Raw genomic sequence first — 15,194 nt, 5'->3', positions numbered from 1 at the left:
GATAAGCATTAGATGGCTTACAATATTTTGAATTAATACAATGTGCTTAAATGTTCTTAATTTGTTTTACCTTTTTGGTTTTTAAATTTGCAATGATTTTAGTTTTATTTGTCTTGTGATTTTGTCTTTTTTAATATATTTCCAGAAAGGTTAGTTTTAGTAAGTTGCCTAAACCGGGGGTTATGGTTTAGTCAGCTATCAGTTTATGATACAAAGACCAGACTGATGGAACAGCCCATACCTACATTTTGGAGACTGGCTGGATGGATTTGCCAGCTTCCTCGAGTTGCGGGCATCTTCTGCAGCCCAGAATATTGGTTTGCAGCTGCTTTTCCAACTTGTGAACTGCTAAGGTTATGAACTGTTCACAGGAGCGAACCTTGCTTTAACCTAGGGAGAATTGTGGGTAGGGTGGATTCTTGTCTAATCATGTCACTGTATAGAGCACCTTTTGCATTGCACCTTCATATTTTGGGTGAGGTGATTTCAGATAACAGTTTGACCTTTTAGGTCAATAACCTTACTGTTGCTTAAGCCATTAAGTACATTTAGATTTCTGATGTATAGACATTTTTCAGATGATTGCATAAGGAACATTCTTGAAGTGTAGTCATATGAATGTAGATACATTGCAAGAATATATAGATTAGATTTTTATAAATCATTAAGTTCACTTTTTTTAAACTTTGTCTTTTATTTTGTTCAATGTAGTGCCCTCTTTCCTGATGTTGTAAACTGTATGCAGACAGACAATTTGGAGTTGAAGAAGCTAGTGTACCTCTATCTAATGAACTATGCAAAGAGCCAACCAGATATGGCAATTATGGCTGTCAACACTTTTGTTAAGGTATGTACTTTGATAAAGTGTTAGATAATTTTCTTTCGATGTACAACATTCTTTTTGGGCCCGAAAGGTAAACGGTCTGGTGGATTGAGTGTTGAAGAAGGGTCTCAGCCCGAAACATCTGGAGGACTGGGAGAAATTCAGAGTTCAGCAGAGGAGGACAAAGGGCTTAATTAGGAAGGGGAAAAAAGATTATGAGAGAAAACTGGCAGGGAACATAAAAACGGACTGTAAAAGCTTTTATAGATATGTAAAGAGGAAAAGACTGGTAAAGACAAATGTAGGTCCCCTGCAGACAGAAACAGGTGAATTGATTATGGGGAGCAAGGACATGGCAGACCAATTGAATAATTACTTTGGTTCTATCTTCACTAAGGAGGACATAAATAATCTTCCAGAAATAGTAGGGGACAGAGGGTCCAGTGAGATGGAGGAACTGAGCGAAATACATGTTAGTAGGGAAGTGGTGTTAGGTAAATTGAAGGGATTGAAGGCAGATAAATCCCCAGGGCCAGATGGTCTGCATCCTAGAGTGCTTAAGGAAGTAGCCCAAGAAATAGTGGATGTATTAGTGATAATTTTTCAAAACTCGTTAGATTCTGGACTAGTTCCTGAGGATTGGAGGGTGGCTAATGTAACTCCACTTTTTAAAAAAGGAGGGAGAGAGAAACCGGGGAATTATAGACCGGTTAGCCTAACGTCGGTGGTGGGGAAACTGCTGGAGTCAGTGATCAAGGATGTGATAACAGCACATTTGGAAAGCGGTGAAATGATCGGACAAAGTCAGCATGGATTTGTGAAAGGAAAATCATGTCTGACGAATCTCATAGAATTTTTTGAGGATGTAACTAGTAGAGTGGATAGGGGAGAACCAGTGGATGTGGTATATTTGGATTTTCAAAAGGCTTTTGACAAGGTCCCACACAGGAGATTAGTGTGCAAACTTAAGGCACATGGTATTGGGGGTAAGGTATTGGTGTGGGTGGAGAATTGGTTAGCAGACAGGAAGCAAAGAGTGGGAATAAACGGGACCTTTTCAGAATGGCAGGCGGTGACGAGTGGGGTGCCGCAAGGCTCAGTGCTGGGACCCCAGTTGTTTACGATATATATTAATGACTTGGATGAGGGAATTAAATGCAGCATCTCCAAGTTTGCGGATGACACGAAGCTGGGCGGCAGTGTTAGCTGTGAGGAGGATGCTAAGAGGATGCAGGGTGACTTGGATAGGTTGGGTGAGTGGGCAAATTCATGGCAGATGCAATTTAATGTGGATAAATGTGAAGTTATCCACTTTGGTGGCAAAAATAGGAAAACAGATTATTATCTGAATGGTGGCCGATTAGGAAAAGGGGAGGTGCAACGAGACCTGTGTGTCATTATACACCAGTCATTGAAAGTGGGCATGCAGGTACAGCAGGCGATGAAAAAGGCGAATGGTATGCTGGCATTTATAACGAGAGGATTCGAGTACAGGAGCAGGGAGGTACTACTGCAGTTGTACAAGGCCTTGGTGAGACCACACCTGGAGTATTGTGTGCAGTTTTGGTCCCCTAATCTGAGGAAAGACATCCTTGCCATAGAGGGAGTACAAAGAAGCTTCACCAGATTGATTCCTGGGATGGCAGGACTTTCATATGAAGAAAGACTGGATGAACTGGGCTTGTACTCGTTGGAATTTAGAAGATTGAGGGGGGATCTGATTGAAACTTATAAGATCCTAAAGGGATTGGACAGGCTAGATGCAGGAAGGTTGTTCTCGATGTCGGGGAAGTCCAGAACGAGGGGCCACAGTTTGAGGATGGAGGGGAAGCCTTTTAGGACTGAGATTAGGAAAAACTTCTTCACACAGAGAGTGGTGAATCTGTGGAATTCTCTGCCACAGGAAACAGTTGAGGCCAGTTCATTAGCTATATTTAAGAGGGAGTTAGATATGGCCCTTGTGGCTACGGGGGTCAGGGGATATGGAGGGAAGGCTGGGACGGGGTTCTGAGTTGGATGATCAGCCATGATCACACTGAATAGCGGTGCAGGCTCGAAGGACCGAATGGCCTACTCCTGCACCTATTTTCTATGTTTCTATGTTTCTATCAAGTGTTTACAGTTTTCCATAGATGATGCCTGAACCTCCAGCGTGTATTACTTTAGATTTCCAGCATCTACAGATCTGTTTGTAAACAATCTGGTTACTGTTTGAAAAGAGATCTCAAAAGTAAAAGGGCAATCAATTATTTTTCCAGATTCCATCTATCATGTCTGCCTGTTTGTTTAACTTGGCTGAAAAGTCTCCTCTTTCTCCCTCGCCAAACAGGTTGCAACACAGAATTGACAGCAACATGTCCCACCTAACCACGGTGTGCTGCAAGAATAAAGTGACCTCGTGTAAAATTTATTTAGGCAATTGAAAAATGTGCAATTGTTCAAGGTTGCCCCCCCCCCCCAAAATATCATGCATTTTGCAGTGCAAGTTGAATAAAATTCTACCCCTGCTTGCTAGTATGAAAGTGAAAAATGCATTGCTTCTGAAGATTGAGGGGAGCTTGACAGGCAAAACGCCATTACAATGGTGCTGAATCTTTTGACATTTACCTGGGTATCCACTGGATGTCGTGGAGTGTGGTGATTGTACCAGTATCTCTGTTACCAACTGTTCATGCATTGTTGTTTGGATTCTCCGTAAGGTTCTGCACGGTAATGGAGATTTCTCAGCTAGCTGCTTTTGCCAAGTAATTCTGGTTGAAGTTGGTACACTACACTTTTCCAGCTCTATGCAGGTGATTAACAAGCTCCTGGGGCTTTGCAGAGAATTGGGACTGTGATGAATAAGTCGACAGGAGTGGAGTCAAGTTGACTGTGTTGTCGGGAAAAGAGCTAGAAGGGAACGGCTTCCAGAAGGCACAGCTACGATACTTGTTAGTCCAGCTCCACGAGGCAGTGATATGGGAGGGTGTGGGTTGTGGTAAATAAAATAACTTGTCCTGACTTGTAACGAGGAGAAAACAATCCAGTGATCTATGTAAAATGTGTGCTCTGTCTATGTGAACAATCAGACACCCATGTGAATACTGAATAGACTCTTAGATTTATTTTCTCCAGTGTCATTATGTTATGGCACAACATTGTGCAATCCTGTAAGGTTATTTGGATTGCAGAAATCCAAAAGTGCTGCTTTACAAGAAAAAATCTTCCTGAAGCAAATGTCAAATTAAATATTAGATGAAAGTAGATGTCAATTAGTTCAAATATGTTAGTGTTTTAACATGACTATGCATTAATTTTCTATACTAATGATTCCCTGAATTTATTTTTCTTCATGTTCTGCATTTACTAGGTGCTTTTAGAAAATAAATTTAGATGTGGAAGCCGTGATTATGCATAATCATGTCCTTCATACATTGTGTTCCATGGGCTTTTCATTCAATTAGTTATTTGGATTCATTTTTCTTGCTGCCTGTGGCATTTAGTAATAACTCATAGAAAGACTGTATTTCTTTTTAAACTGGTACCCATCAACTCTCTTCACCCAGTTATGTTGCTTTTACAGAGTCATTGTGAATTTAGCATGTAAGAAGTCAAATGAATACTTGGTTATTCTTTCATTTCACACCTTAATGGCTTTGTAAAAATAGTCCTTTCAATGGCACAAAGTCTGCAGATGTTGGAAATACAAAGCAACGCATACATGCTGTAAGAACTCAGCAGACCAGGCAGCATCCATGGAAATGAATAATCGTTGAGCCGTCCTGAAGAAAGGCCTCGGCCTGAAATGTCGACTGTTTATTTATTTCCATATAGGTGCTGCCTTGACCTGTTGAGTTCCTCCAGCATTTTGTGTGTATGTTTAGTTGTTTCCTTCTCTTGTCCCTGGCCTTCTGAAAGCAGTGGGTGTTAATTTTGTACTGTTCCCCTCTACTTGCATATATTCCAAATGTTCTCCTCACCCAAATATATTAATTTCAAAAAGATTTGTTGAATCACAGCTGGTAGTGGGGACTTTGTCAAATTTATCATCTAATCTCAATTGAAACAAAATAACAATGCAGACAGGATTTCTGGGATGTTAGAGGTCAAGGCAGTTCGATAAATGTATGTATTTTCAAAGTCGTCTTTGAAAATGTTTAATTCTCCTCCCAGTCATCTTGTTTGAACTGTCCCTTTCCTTTATTAAAAAAATGATAGTGGTCTTTGTTTAACTTCAGGACTGTGAAGATCCCAATCCACTTATCAGAGCGCTGGCCGTGAGAACAATGGGCTGCATCCGTGTGGATAAAATTACTGAGTATTTGTGTGAGCCCCTGCGAAAATGTCTAAAGGATGAAGACCCTTATGTACGAAAAACTGCTGCGGTCTGTGTAGCCAAGCTACATGACATCAATGCACAGCTGGTAGAAGATCAGGGATTTCTGGACACTCTAAAGGATCTGATATCTGACTCCAATCCAATGGTAAATAAAGTGTTAATATTACTCCTGACATTTGTTGTTGTGGATATGAAGATAGATTAAAGCTGGAAAAACATTGCAGGACAATGTGACCAGTAGTTGAACGAGTTAGAACTTTCAACTTATATATGCCAATATTTTGCGAAAGAAACTATTTGCACTCCATTGGAATGGAGAATATTAATTTGTCGAATAGAAAACAGTTCATGACTTAGTTCATGTTCTGTGATGAAAGGTTCAGCCAAAAATGTTAAGATTTTATTCCTGTCTTTACAAATGCAAGATTGTTTGCAGCATTTTATTTTTATTCCCCAGACTTCTAGCACTGGGGCTTTTTGTTTTTTTTGTGTTGTGCTTGATTTGGGTCTATTCTGTTCAATTGATCATCTAGCTTGGCAGGTTTTCTTTCATATCACCCCTTCAGCTGGTGGACTAGTAATTTGATTCTAATCCAATTCAATCCAATTTATTACTTCGTCTTGAATGCTGAGCAACTGAACCCTTCTTGACCAGATGTCAATCAATGTCAACTTATTTGCCATTGCAGTATATGAAAATTCATTGCTCATTTTATTGTCTATTAGTTGATGGCATTAAGAGAAAGATTTGGTGTATCACAAATCTAGTATATATATTTGTAAACTGATATTTAAAATTAAGCACTGAGAAGATCTTGCATAGTTCCATATTCCTTGTGGTATTGTTTGAAATATCAGGAATCGCACTTATTGACCTGGAACTTGACAAAATTTGGTCTGGCAGTAATGGTGTTATTGAGGAAATGCTGCATTATCAAAAATAATTCCCTTTGGAAGATGAATTGTCACCCTACAGGCCTTTAGGAGCATGCAAAAACATCCTTTGCATTATTCAAAGGGTAGACTCTGCCATGAGTATAGTTATTTATTTGTTACTTGTTTAGTTCTGTTTCTCATACAATGGCTCACATATGAAGAGTCATAGAAAGTACAGCACAGAAACAGGCCTTTCAGCCCATCTCATCCGTGCCAAACTATTTGAGGTGCCTAATCCCATTGACCTGCACTGGAGCCATATCCCTCCTTACGCCTACAGTCCATTTATCTATCCAAACTTCTCTTCAATGTTATAATGTCATAGAAAAAAAGTTTTAACAGAATTTTGCCTGCTTAATCACCAAACACTGGGAATATTCAGCGATCATTACCAGGCACTACTTGTGAAGAATGAAACAATTGAAAATATTTCCTGCAGGCTGGTGACATTTCATTAATATTTTCCTTTTGGAATGTTTTCCTAACTTAACTGGAGTTCGGAAACAATTTATTGGTTTCAAAAGGGTGCCGAGGCTTTATACTAATGAGGCTGTTCATATTGCATGGATGACAAATGGGTGGTATTTCTGTTATTCAGATTGGGATAGAAACTGGATGGATAGTTAGTATTTCAATTCTTGAGGTAGGTATCATGTCAGATAAATTATGCTAACTAAGTCACCCATCTTTTCAATATTGTCTTTCCAGATTTGAGTGTTGAAAGATGAGTCTTAGTATATGTGGATACGTGGGATGGCATAATGATATTTTAGGTAATAATAGGCAGTTCAATTCCAGTTTGATGTAATTGTTTTACATATATAGTCATAGAGTAATTCAGCACAGATCCAGGCGTTTCAGCCAACTGGTCTATACTTACCACAACATCCTCCCTGGTAATCGGAGTTGCCCACATTTGGCCCATAAAACCTCCAAGCCCTTCCCCTCCATGTACCTATCCAAATGTTTCTTAAATGTGCAATTCCTTCACCTCAGCCACTTCCTTTGGCAGCTCATCCCAGGTACTCACTGCCCTCTGTTTCTTTAAAAGAGAACCTCTTTTAAAAGAGATCCGAGCGTTTTATAAATCTTTCCCCACTAATCTTGTATCTGTGCCTTCTAGTTTTAGACTCCCCAACCCTGGGGAGAAACATATGTCCGTCCACCTAATCCGTGCCCCTCATGATTTTATAAACTTTAACAACGTCACCTTTACACTCCAAGGGATAAAGATCCGGTGTGTCCAACCTCTCCCAATAACTCAGTGAGCATCCTTGTAAATCACTTCTGCACCCTCTCTAGCTTGACCTCTGATTAGATATGAGACAAAAGTACTTGTGCAGCCCTGAGATCTTCCAGTTAACAATAGGGCATTGATTTTTGCTTTTAATGAAAAACTATGAAATGCTTGATTTTGTAAACAGTTCAGTGCATTTTTGTTTTCTGTATTGTATGTTACAGTAAGATGAATTGAACACAGTCACCTTGCCGTATGCTGATGCAACTTGGCTTCAGTTTTTGCCAATTGATACCATCTGTGTTTATGCATCATCTAAGCTGTCATATAGCAGATATTAATTTCATTATTTAGTTTGGTAAACCTGAAATATAACTATGTACTTTATATATAAAATGAATAAATCTAATTTTAAAAAGCATTAACAATTTAAATACAAAACTTGTTTAAGTGCAAATTTACATTAATGTACTGAAAAGTGAGGTATTCTTTCATCTAGATATTTTAGAAAGTGCTGAAGTTTTGACCTTCATGGTTATGTACAAATCATACACATTTAAGTACATGCCTCTCATTTGCTTGCTGTTCAAGAGTGGCACAAAGCTATCCTTAGAAGTCATAGCAGAGGCCTCAAATTGTATTTCTCGAAGTACCCTTATGATTAAAAGTTGCCCAAATGGAAACTGCTTCATTCTACTCCACATTCCTGTGATAACTCAGCAGAGATCTGAAGCCTACATGTTGTGAACTGTAAATGCGCATTACATTGTGTCGCATGTTTGAAAATTTCATGAACTTTTAAATCAAGTATTGTTAAAAATCCAAAGCTTGCAAAGATGGGATTTTAAAAAAAAACCTTGCACAACAGATGTGTTAACATCGCCACAGATGATACTTAAACTGAAACATATGTTAGTGATATGATAGCATTATACAGTATCGTGAAACTGAGCAATTTGCTGTGGATAACTATCTACCAACTTCATTATCCTGGGGTCCATTTCTGCAAGATAGTTGTATGAAACTAGATTTAATGCTTATTCTATTATGGTTAGTGGAGAATAAATTCACTTGCTGATAGCCAACTAGATTTTAAAAGGGGACTTGTATGAACAGAGATCCTCTATATGACTTTATTTTTGATCTGTTCTGCATGAACCTTAATTGCACATCCAAAATACATTAATTTTGCACTCTGTTTTGAAAATGTAAAGTTATTTTTCCTCATCCCCAAGAAGCTAAGAACAATATAAAAAGTTCAAGGTTAGATTAGTTCAATTAGTGTTAATTAATTCATTTTCAAATTTAAGTCTAAATTTAGCAGGCAAAGGTAGTCTTGGTTTAGTATTTGTACTCATGGGAACTTATTTTACTTGCTTCCTATTACAAACGTTTGTACATTTGTTGGCGTTTAGGGCAGTAGGTAAGGTCCTCCATCTCTACGTACATTCCAGAAACTGGTTTTGGTCCTGGTGGTGTTTAAGGCTTGCTACATTGCGCCAGTAGTTTTCACTGTCGGCCATGCAAGTCCTGGGTGGAGAATTCCCATTGCACACAGATGTAGGAGGATTCTTCATTTCTTTTTCCCAAACAGTTTTGTTTGACCAGTCAGGATTGTTAGCCCTGAGCTGAACTCCTGAACCTGGAGGACCGGTGGACTATTCTTAGTCTGGTCTCTACCTTTTGACCTGTTTGGCATGAGTGACCCCACCAAGAGCCAAAGCCCCTGACTCAAGCCAGTATAGCTCTCCGGGTCATCGAGGCACCCAAGCCTCCAAACCATGACAAGGTTGTGGTCTTCTTGGTGGTTAGCATGGGAAGTTAGAGTAAATACATGAACTAAGGAGTGATCAGCATGAATGTATTGTTGTATTACTTTCACTAGCTGGGATCCAAACGTGCAATAACACCAAACTGAGAGATTTCGTGTAATTTAGTCTAGGATAGGGAAGCTTTCTTGGGCATTTGACAGTTGGCTTTTAATGATAGCAGAACCTTGAGAACGGTTAAAATGGCCTCCCATGATCTTCTAATGCCAGTTGTTGCTATTTCTTGGGTTCACTTATTTGAAGGTTATTCCAGTGGTTTTACATAGTTTTATTTTAGGCTGTTCTTGACAGAAGTGAAACTATGCAATAAATTTCTTAATAGTAGAGCAGCGGTTAGCACAACACCATTACAGCTCGGGACATCGGAGCTCAATTCCAACATCATCTGGATGGAGTCTTGTGGAATCTGTAGTTTTTGTCCGGGTGCACTGGTTTCCTCCCACAGTCTAAAGATGTACTGGTTAGTTGGTCATTGTAAATTGCCTGTGATTAGGCTAGGATTAGATTGGGAGTTGCTGGGCAGTGTCGCTCGAAGGGCAGGAAGGGCCTACTAGGTGCTGTATCTCAATAAGTAAACAGATCAGTTTGATGGCTTACATATATTTGTTATTTTGAAGTTGCTAAGTTTAGATTATTTGAATCATTTTTAGATTTAAATTCCTACTTCAAGTTATTTCTGTTATTTAATAAAAAATATGAAACATTGGTGAGTTGAAAGAAAAATTCTTTACTGGCAACTCAAGACATTTTGAGAATTTCAGCATACACAACCTGGAAATGCAGTATGAACAGTTCCTTAACTTTTCTAACTATAATCATAACATCTTTTAAGCTCTGGCTACTATTAAGACCTCAGCATGACTTTAAAGATATATCTTTATTTTCTATTGTTTATGAGTAGCAGAAGTAGAATGGGAGGATGGGAGTAGAAAGGCTTGCTTGCACACCTGGTAAGCACTTAGCACAAATAGAGCATTTTTGGAGAAGCTTGTTCACTCTTCTGTTAGCATTCAGTAGCTTACTTTACTTGATATGCAAGGTTATGAAATACAAAAGAATGTTAAGATCTACAGTACAGTAGATGCAAAAATATGTTGCAGGAAATTGAATGAAATGTTCTGCTTCTCCATAACAATGAATCAGTCTTTCCTCTAGTAAAGGGGTCCGCAACCTTTATTATCCCTGGACCAATACCATTAAGCAAGGGGTCCATGGACCCCAGGCTGGGAACTGCTGTTCTAGTAGCTGATTGTTTTTGTAAGATCCAATCACCTGCAGGATTTCTTCCATTGATGGAAAGCAGCTGGAATGCTTGCCATTTTCTCATCCAATATGGATCTTAAATGTTGAAAATAATATTATCTTGCTGTTACTTAATCTGCACTTTTGACACAATTTGCTGCTGGAAGTTCACAATGAAAAACTTTGGGGTAATGTCAAAATATTTATTTTGCTGGTAGCTGTATGGGTGAAAGGTACATAAAAATCCACTTGGGTTTGTGTGCCTGATGCTTTGTGACCAGCTAACAATTCTCAAAAATTCACATAATTATGGTTCTATTTATGCAGCAACTTAAGTAATCTAATAATTTATATATATTAGAGCTCATAAAGAGTTAATGATGGCTTAAATTAATAAGTCTTACCCAAAAGAGTATGAAAGACTTGTTAATTTAAGCCATCATTAACTCTTTATGAGCTCTAATATATATAAATTATTAGATTACTTAAGTTGTTGCATAAATAAAATGTACAAGCGTTAGATAATGCAACAGAGTAAGTTTTGTAACAGAATCAAATCTGTAGAGTTTTGGTGGTTCTTGTTTTAGTTGATCTTTCTTTATATTTGACTCAAATGAAAGTATGTCCTTAAATCTTTAAAGTAAAAAATGACCTACCTTCACATAAATCAAAAAGAAACAGCATAAGTCCAATTTTTAACCTTTTCCCTATAAATATCAAGAAACATCATGCATTCGAATTAAGCATTTTATATACACTGGGCTGAATGCTATGTTTGATTTCCACGGCTAGATTATAAGACATAGGAGCAGAATTAAGCTACTTGGACCTTCAAGTCTGCTCTGCCATTCCATCACGGCTGATTTATTATCCCTCTCAACTCCATTCTCCTGCCTTCTCGTTTGACGTACTTGCTAAACAAGAACCTATCATCCTCTGCTTTAAATATACCCAATGAGCTACCTCCATAGCTGTCGGTGGCAATGAATTCTAATGATTCACCACCTTCTGGATAAACAAGTTCCTCTTCATCTCCATTCTAAAGAGACACCCTTCAATTCTGAGGATGTTCCCTCTAGGCCTAAATTACACCACTGTAGGGAACATTCTTACCTCCTCCACTTTATCTAGGCCTTTCAGTGTTCAATAGGTTTCAATGAGATGCCCCCTTATTCTTCTAAACTCCAGTGAGTACAGGCCCAGAGCCATCAAACACTCCTCATATGTTAACCTTTTCATTCCCGGGATTATTCTCGTAAGCTTCCACTGGACCGTCTCCAATGCCAGCTCTTCCTTTCTTAGATAAGGGGCCAAAAGTTGTTCATAATACTGGCAGTGTAGTTAGCATTGGATGGGCTTATGCCTCTTGCTTGAAACCCACAGCTCTTCTATACTTCAGCAACTCCAAGAGTACAACTGAGCTAGCAGCTTGTGACAAGACAGTGGTCTGCCGTTTGCAACCAGGCCTGTTAGTGGATACTGTGATTCAGCCCTGTACCTTCCAATGACTTTTTAACAGTTTATACTGTCAACTGCACTTTCATCTGTTTCTAAATGCCCAGAAGTAGATTTAAAATGTACTTCAAATTAAATAAATTTATTTAAGAGCAAATTTAACTGGTATCAGTTGATTAAAAGCAATTAAGCTAAAAAAAAACACAAAATGAATCACTTGCATTCAACTCAGATCAGTGACTTGGAGTTGCACTAGATTACGTGGCATTAAAGGCTAAGTACCTGATTTAAAAGTGAACACATCCCCTCAGGTCAGCACAACTAAACTTTGCCTCTGGATTCAACGCAGAGTACAGCAGTAGAACAGGTCAAACCTGCAAATCTGAGTTTGTAACTTCGTCCATGCTTCTGCATTGCATAGGAGAGTTGATCTGTGCAATGTTGGTACTGTGCGGTTTTCTCTGGATCTGCCAGCTGAAGAGGAGCATGATCTGAACCATTGATGCCAATATTTTAAGGTCATAACTAGTGTTTTCTTCCTTCATGTCAGAATGACTTCGGTATTCACGTTTGCACATCCACTAGACCCATACTGTTTCTATTCCTGTGCAACACACACAAAATACTGGAGAAACTCAGCAAGTCAGGCAGCATTTATGGAGGGGAGCAGCCAATGTTTCGGGCCGAGACCCTTCATAAGTACCAGCTACTTATTAAAGTGCCTATCTGAATATCCCTTTAAACCTAATGTTTATGTCTTACTAGGATATCTGTGGCAGCAAGTTCCATATGTCAACTCTCTCCGCACTGTAAAGAACTTCTCAAATTCCCTTTAAAATTTCCTCCTCTCGCGTGAACCAAATTTAACTAATTTTTTCAGGAGCACCATTGAGCGCCCTGACCAACTACATCACCGTCTGATACAGGAATTTCAAGGCATCTTGACTGCAAGTCCCTACAGAGGAATACAGGGCTTACTGAGAGAGAAATGGTGACTCTCTTCCACGCATTCGAGATATTTATTCGGAGCGCTGTGTACACAGGGCCCTTAGCATTTTCACTTATCCCTCCCATCCAGCCAACAATGTCTTTGGCCTCCTACCATCAGGCAGAAGATGCGGTAGCACTAGGTCGGGAAACAGCTTCTTCTCCTGGGCAGTAACACTGCTGGACTCCCTGCCACCATGTACAAATCTCATCATATGCTCTCATCACATATGAAGTACCAGTGGCATTATACTTCTAACTTGTATATGCTGCTTATTATTTGTTAATTTATTTATGGTTATATTACTTTGTGTTATGTGTGTGCTGTGCACCTTAGTCCAGAGGAGTGCTGTTTCATTTGGCGATATACATGTGTACAGTTGAATGACAGTAAACGGAACTTGATCCCATTATCATTTTTATGCCCCTGCAATGTGAAAGATTGTGACTGTCTGCCCTATCTGCCTATTACAATTTTTAAAACTGTATCAGATCCACCCAGCCTCCTTTGCTTGAGGGAAAAATAGCCAGTTGTCCTCTGATTCAAACAACACCATGGTGAATCTCCTCTGCTCTGTCAACTGACTTTACCCTAAATCTTTAATCTGCAGGTGGTTGCAAATGCTGTGGCTGCTCTGTCGGAGATTGCAGAATCTCATCCAAACAGCAACTTGTTAGACCTCAATTTTCAGACAATCAACAAGCTTTTAACAGCCTTAAATGAATGTACTGAATGGGGCCAGATATTTATCCTTGATTGCTTAGCCAATTATAGCCCAAAGGATGACCGAGAAGCTCAAAGGTAAAATAGTCAGAATCGATAATGTGAAATTTTTATTTAGCTAGGAAAACATTACTGACTACGAATGTTAATTTAACTTTAAGATTGTTATAAATGATTTTGTTTTTTCTGTAACTTGTACTTGAATTAGTTTAAAGATGTATTTAATTTTGAATTTATTGAATTTGCAACAATCATCTTAATGTTGTACCTAATAATTGCATAAGTAAGTTATTTTAAATTTTGTAGTAATGTTGAAAGCTTTTATTCCTTTATATCAAGATGATGCAGTATATGCCAGGTGTACATTCTGAGGTACAAAGTATATTAACAGTAATTTAATTAAAATGTTTTGCCCAATAGCATCTGTGAGCGTGTGACGCCACGTTTATCTCACGCCAACTCAGCTGTTGTCCTGTCGGCTGTTAAGGTTCTGATGAAATTCATGGAGATGCTTTCAAAGGACTTGGATTACTATGGCACTTTGTTGAAGAAACTGGCTCCCCCACTGGTAACGTTGTTGTCTGCAGAACCAGAGCTCCAATATGTTGCCCTCCGGAATATCAACCTCATTGTACAGAAAAGGTATATTAAACTACATGATTGTATAATCCTGATGAAGGGTCTTGGCCTGAAATGTTGACTGTTACTCTTCTCCATCAATGCTGCCTGATCTGCTGCGTTTCTCCAGCACTTTGTGTGTGTTGCTTGGATTTCCAGCATCTATAGATTTTCTCTTGTTTGTGATTGTAGGTCTGGTAGAAAAAGTATATTTCTACAATAATGTTAAGAAACAGCAAGGAACATTAATTTTATATAAAGTGTCCTTGTCTCATGAAATATTTCTTATATTACCCTGTAATAATTTTTATGGGGTAATATAGCACGGAAACAGGCCCATCTGATTTAGGCTGACAATGATCCCAATTTAAGCTTGTCACATTTGCCTGCCTTTGACCCTTATCCCACTAAAACAGGGGTTCCCAACCTTTTTTTATGCCTTGAATCAATGCCATTAAGCAAGGGATCCGTGGACCCCAGTTTTGGAACCCCTGCTCTAAACCTTTCCTACCCAATTACCTGTCTAATAACTCTTCGTTATTGTACTCACCTCAACCATATATTCTTCCATATATGTACCACCCTCGGTGTGGAGAAAAATTTACCATCAGCTTCCTGTTAAGTCTTTTTCCTCGTACCTTAAACCTGGACTGTAGTTCTTTATTCCCTAATCCCAAGAAAATGACTGTGTATTCAACCTATCTTTTTCCTTCATAATTTTTATAAGATCGATGTTTAGTCTTCTACACTTCTGGAAACAGTCCTACCCTGTCCATTTTCTCTATGTAACAAAGTCACTCAAGTCCTGGCAAGATCCTCATAAACCCTTTCTCATTCTTTGCAGTATCTGACATCTTTCTTATAGCAGGTTGACCATAACTGATACAACCTTTTCAAGTGCAGCCTCACCAACATTTTGTGCACTTTGTATCTTGTGTTAGCATCCTGAATTCTTGATATTAGGGCTTATGGCAAAAGCATTTCACGTGGTATGGAGCCACATGATAATCTGCCTACCATCCCAA

At 38.8% G+C, this 15,194-nt stretch overlaps 1 protein-coding gene across 2 annotated transcripts in view; it reads left to right on the top strand.

Annotated features, from left to right (window-relative positions):
- Positions 1-15,194, top strand: part of ap1b1 (adaptor related protein complex 1 subunit beta 1) — a 71,711-nt gene that overhangs the window by 12,698 nt on the left and 43,819 nt on the right. For both annotated transcript variants that reach the window (XM_063034371.1, XM_063034372.1), the window contains exons 4-7: positions 712-847; positions 5,041-5,286; positions 13,439-13,629; positions 13,972-14,193. In XM_063034371.1, the coding sequence (XP_062890441.1) occupies positions 712-847; positions 5,041-5,286; positions 13,439-13,629; positions 13,972-14,193 (795 nt within the window). The remainder of the gene's footprint in view (positions 1-711; positions 848-5,040; positions 5,287-13,438; positions 13,630-13,971; positions 14,194-15,194) is intronic.

The sequence above is a fragment of the Mobula hypostoma genome, chromosome 27, assembly GCF_963921235.1.
Source record: "Mobula hypostoma chromosome 27, sMobHyp1.1, whole genome shotgun sequence".
NCBI classification, from domain to species: domain Eukaryota; kingdom Metazoa; phylum Chordata; class Chondrichthyes; order Myliobatiformes; family Myliobatidae; genus Mobula; species Mobula hypostoma.
This window is presented reverse-complemented; position numbering and strand designations above follow the sequence as displayed.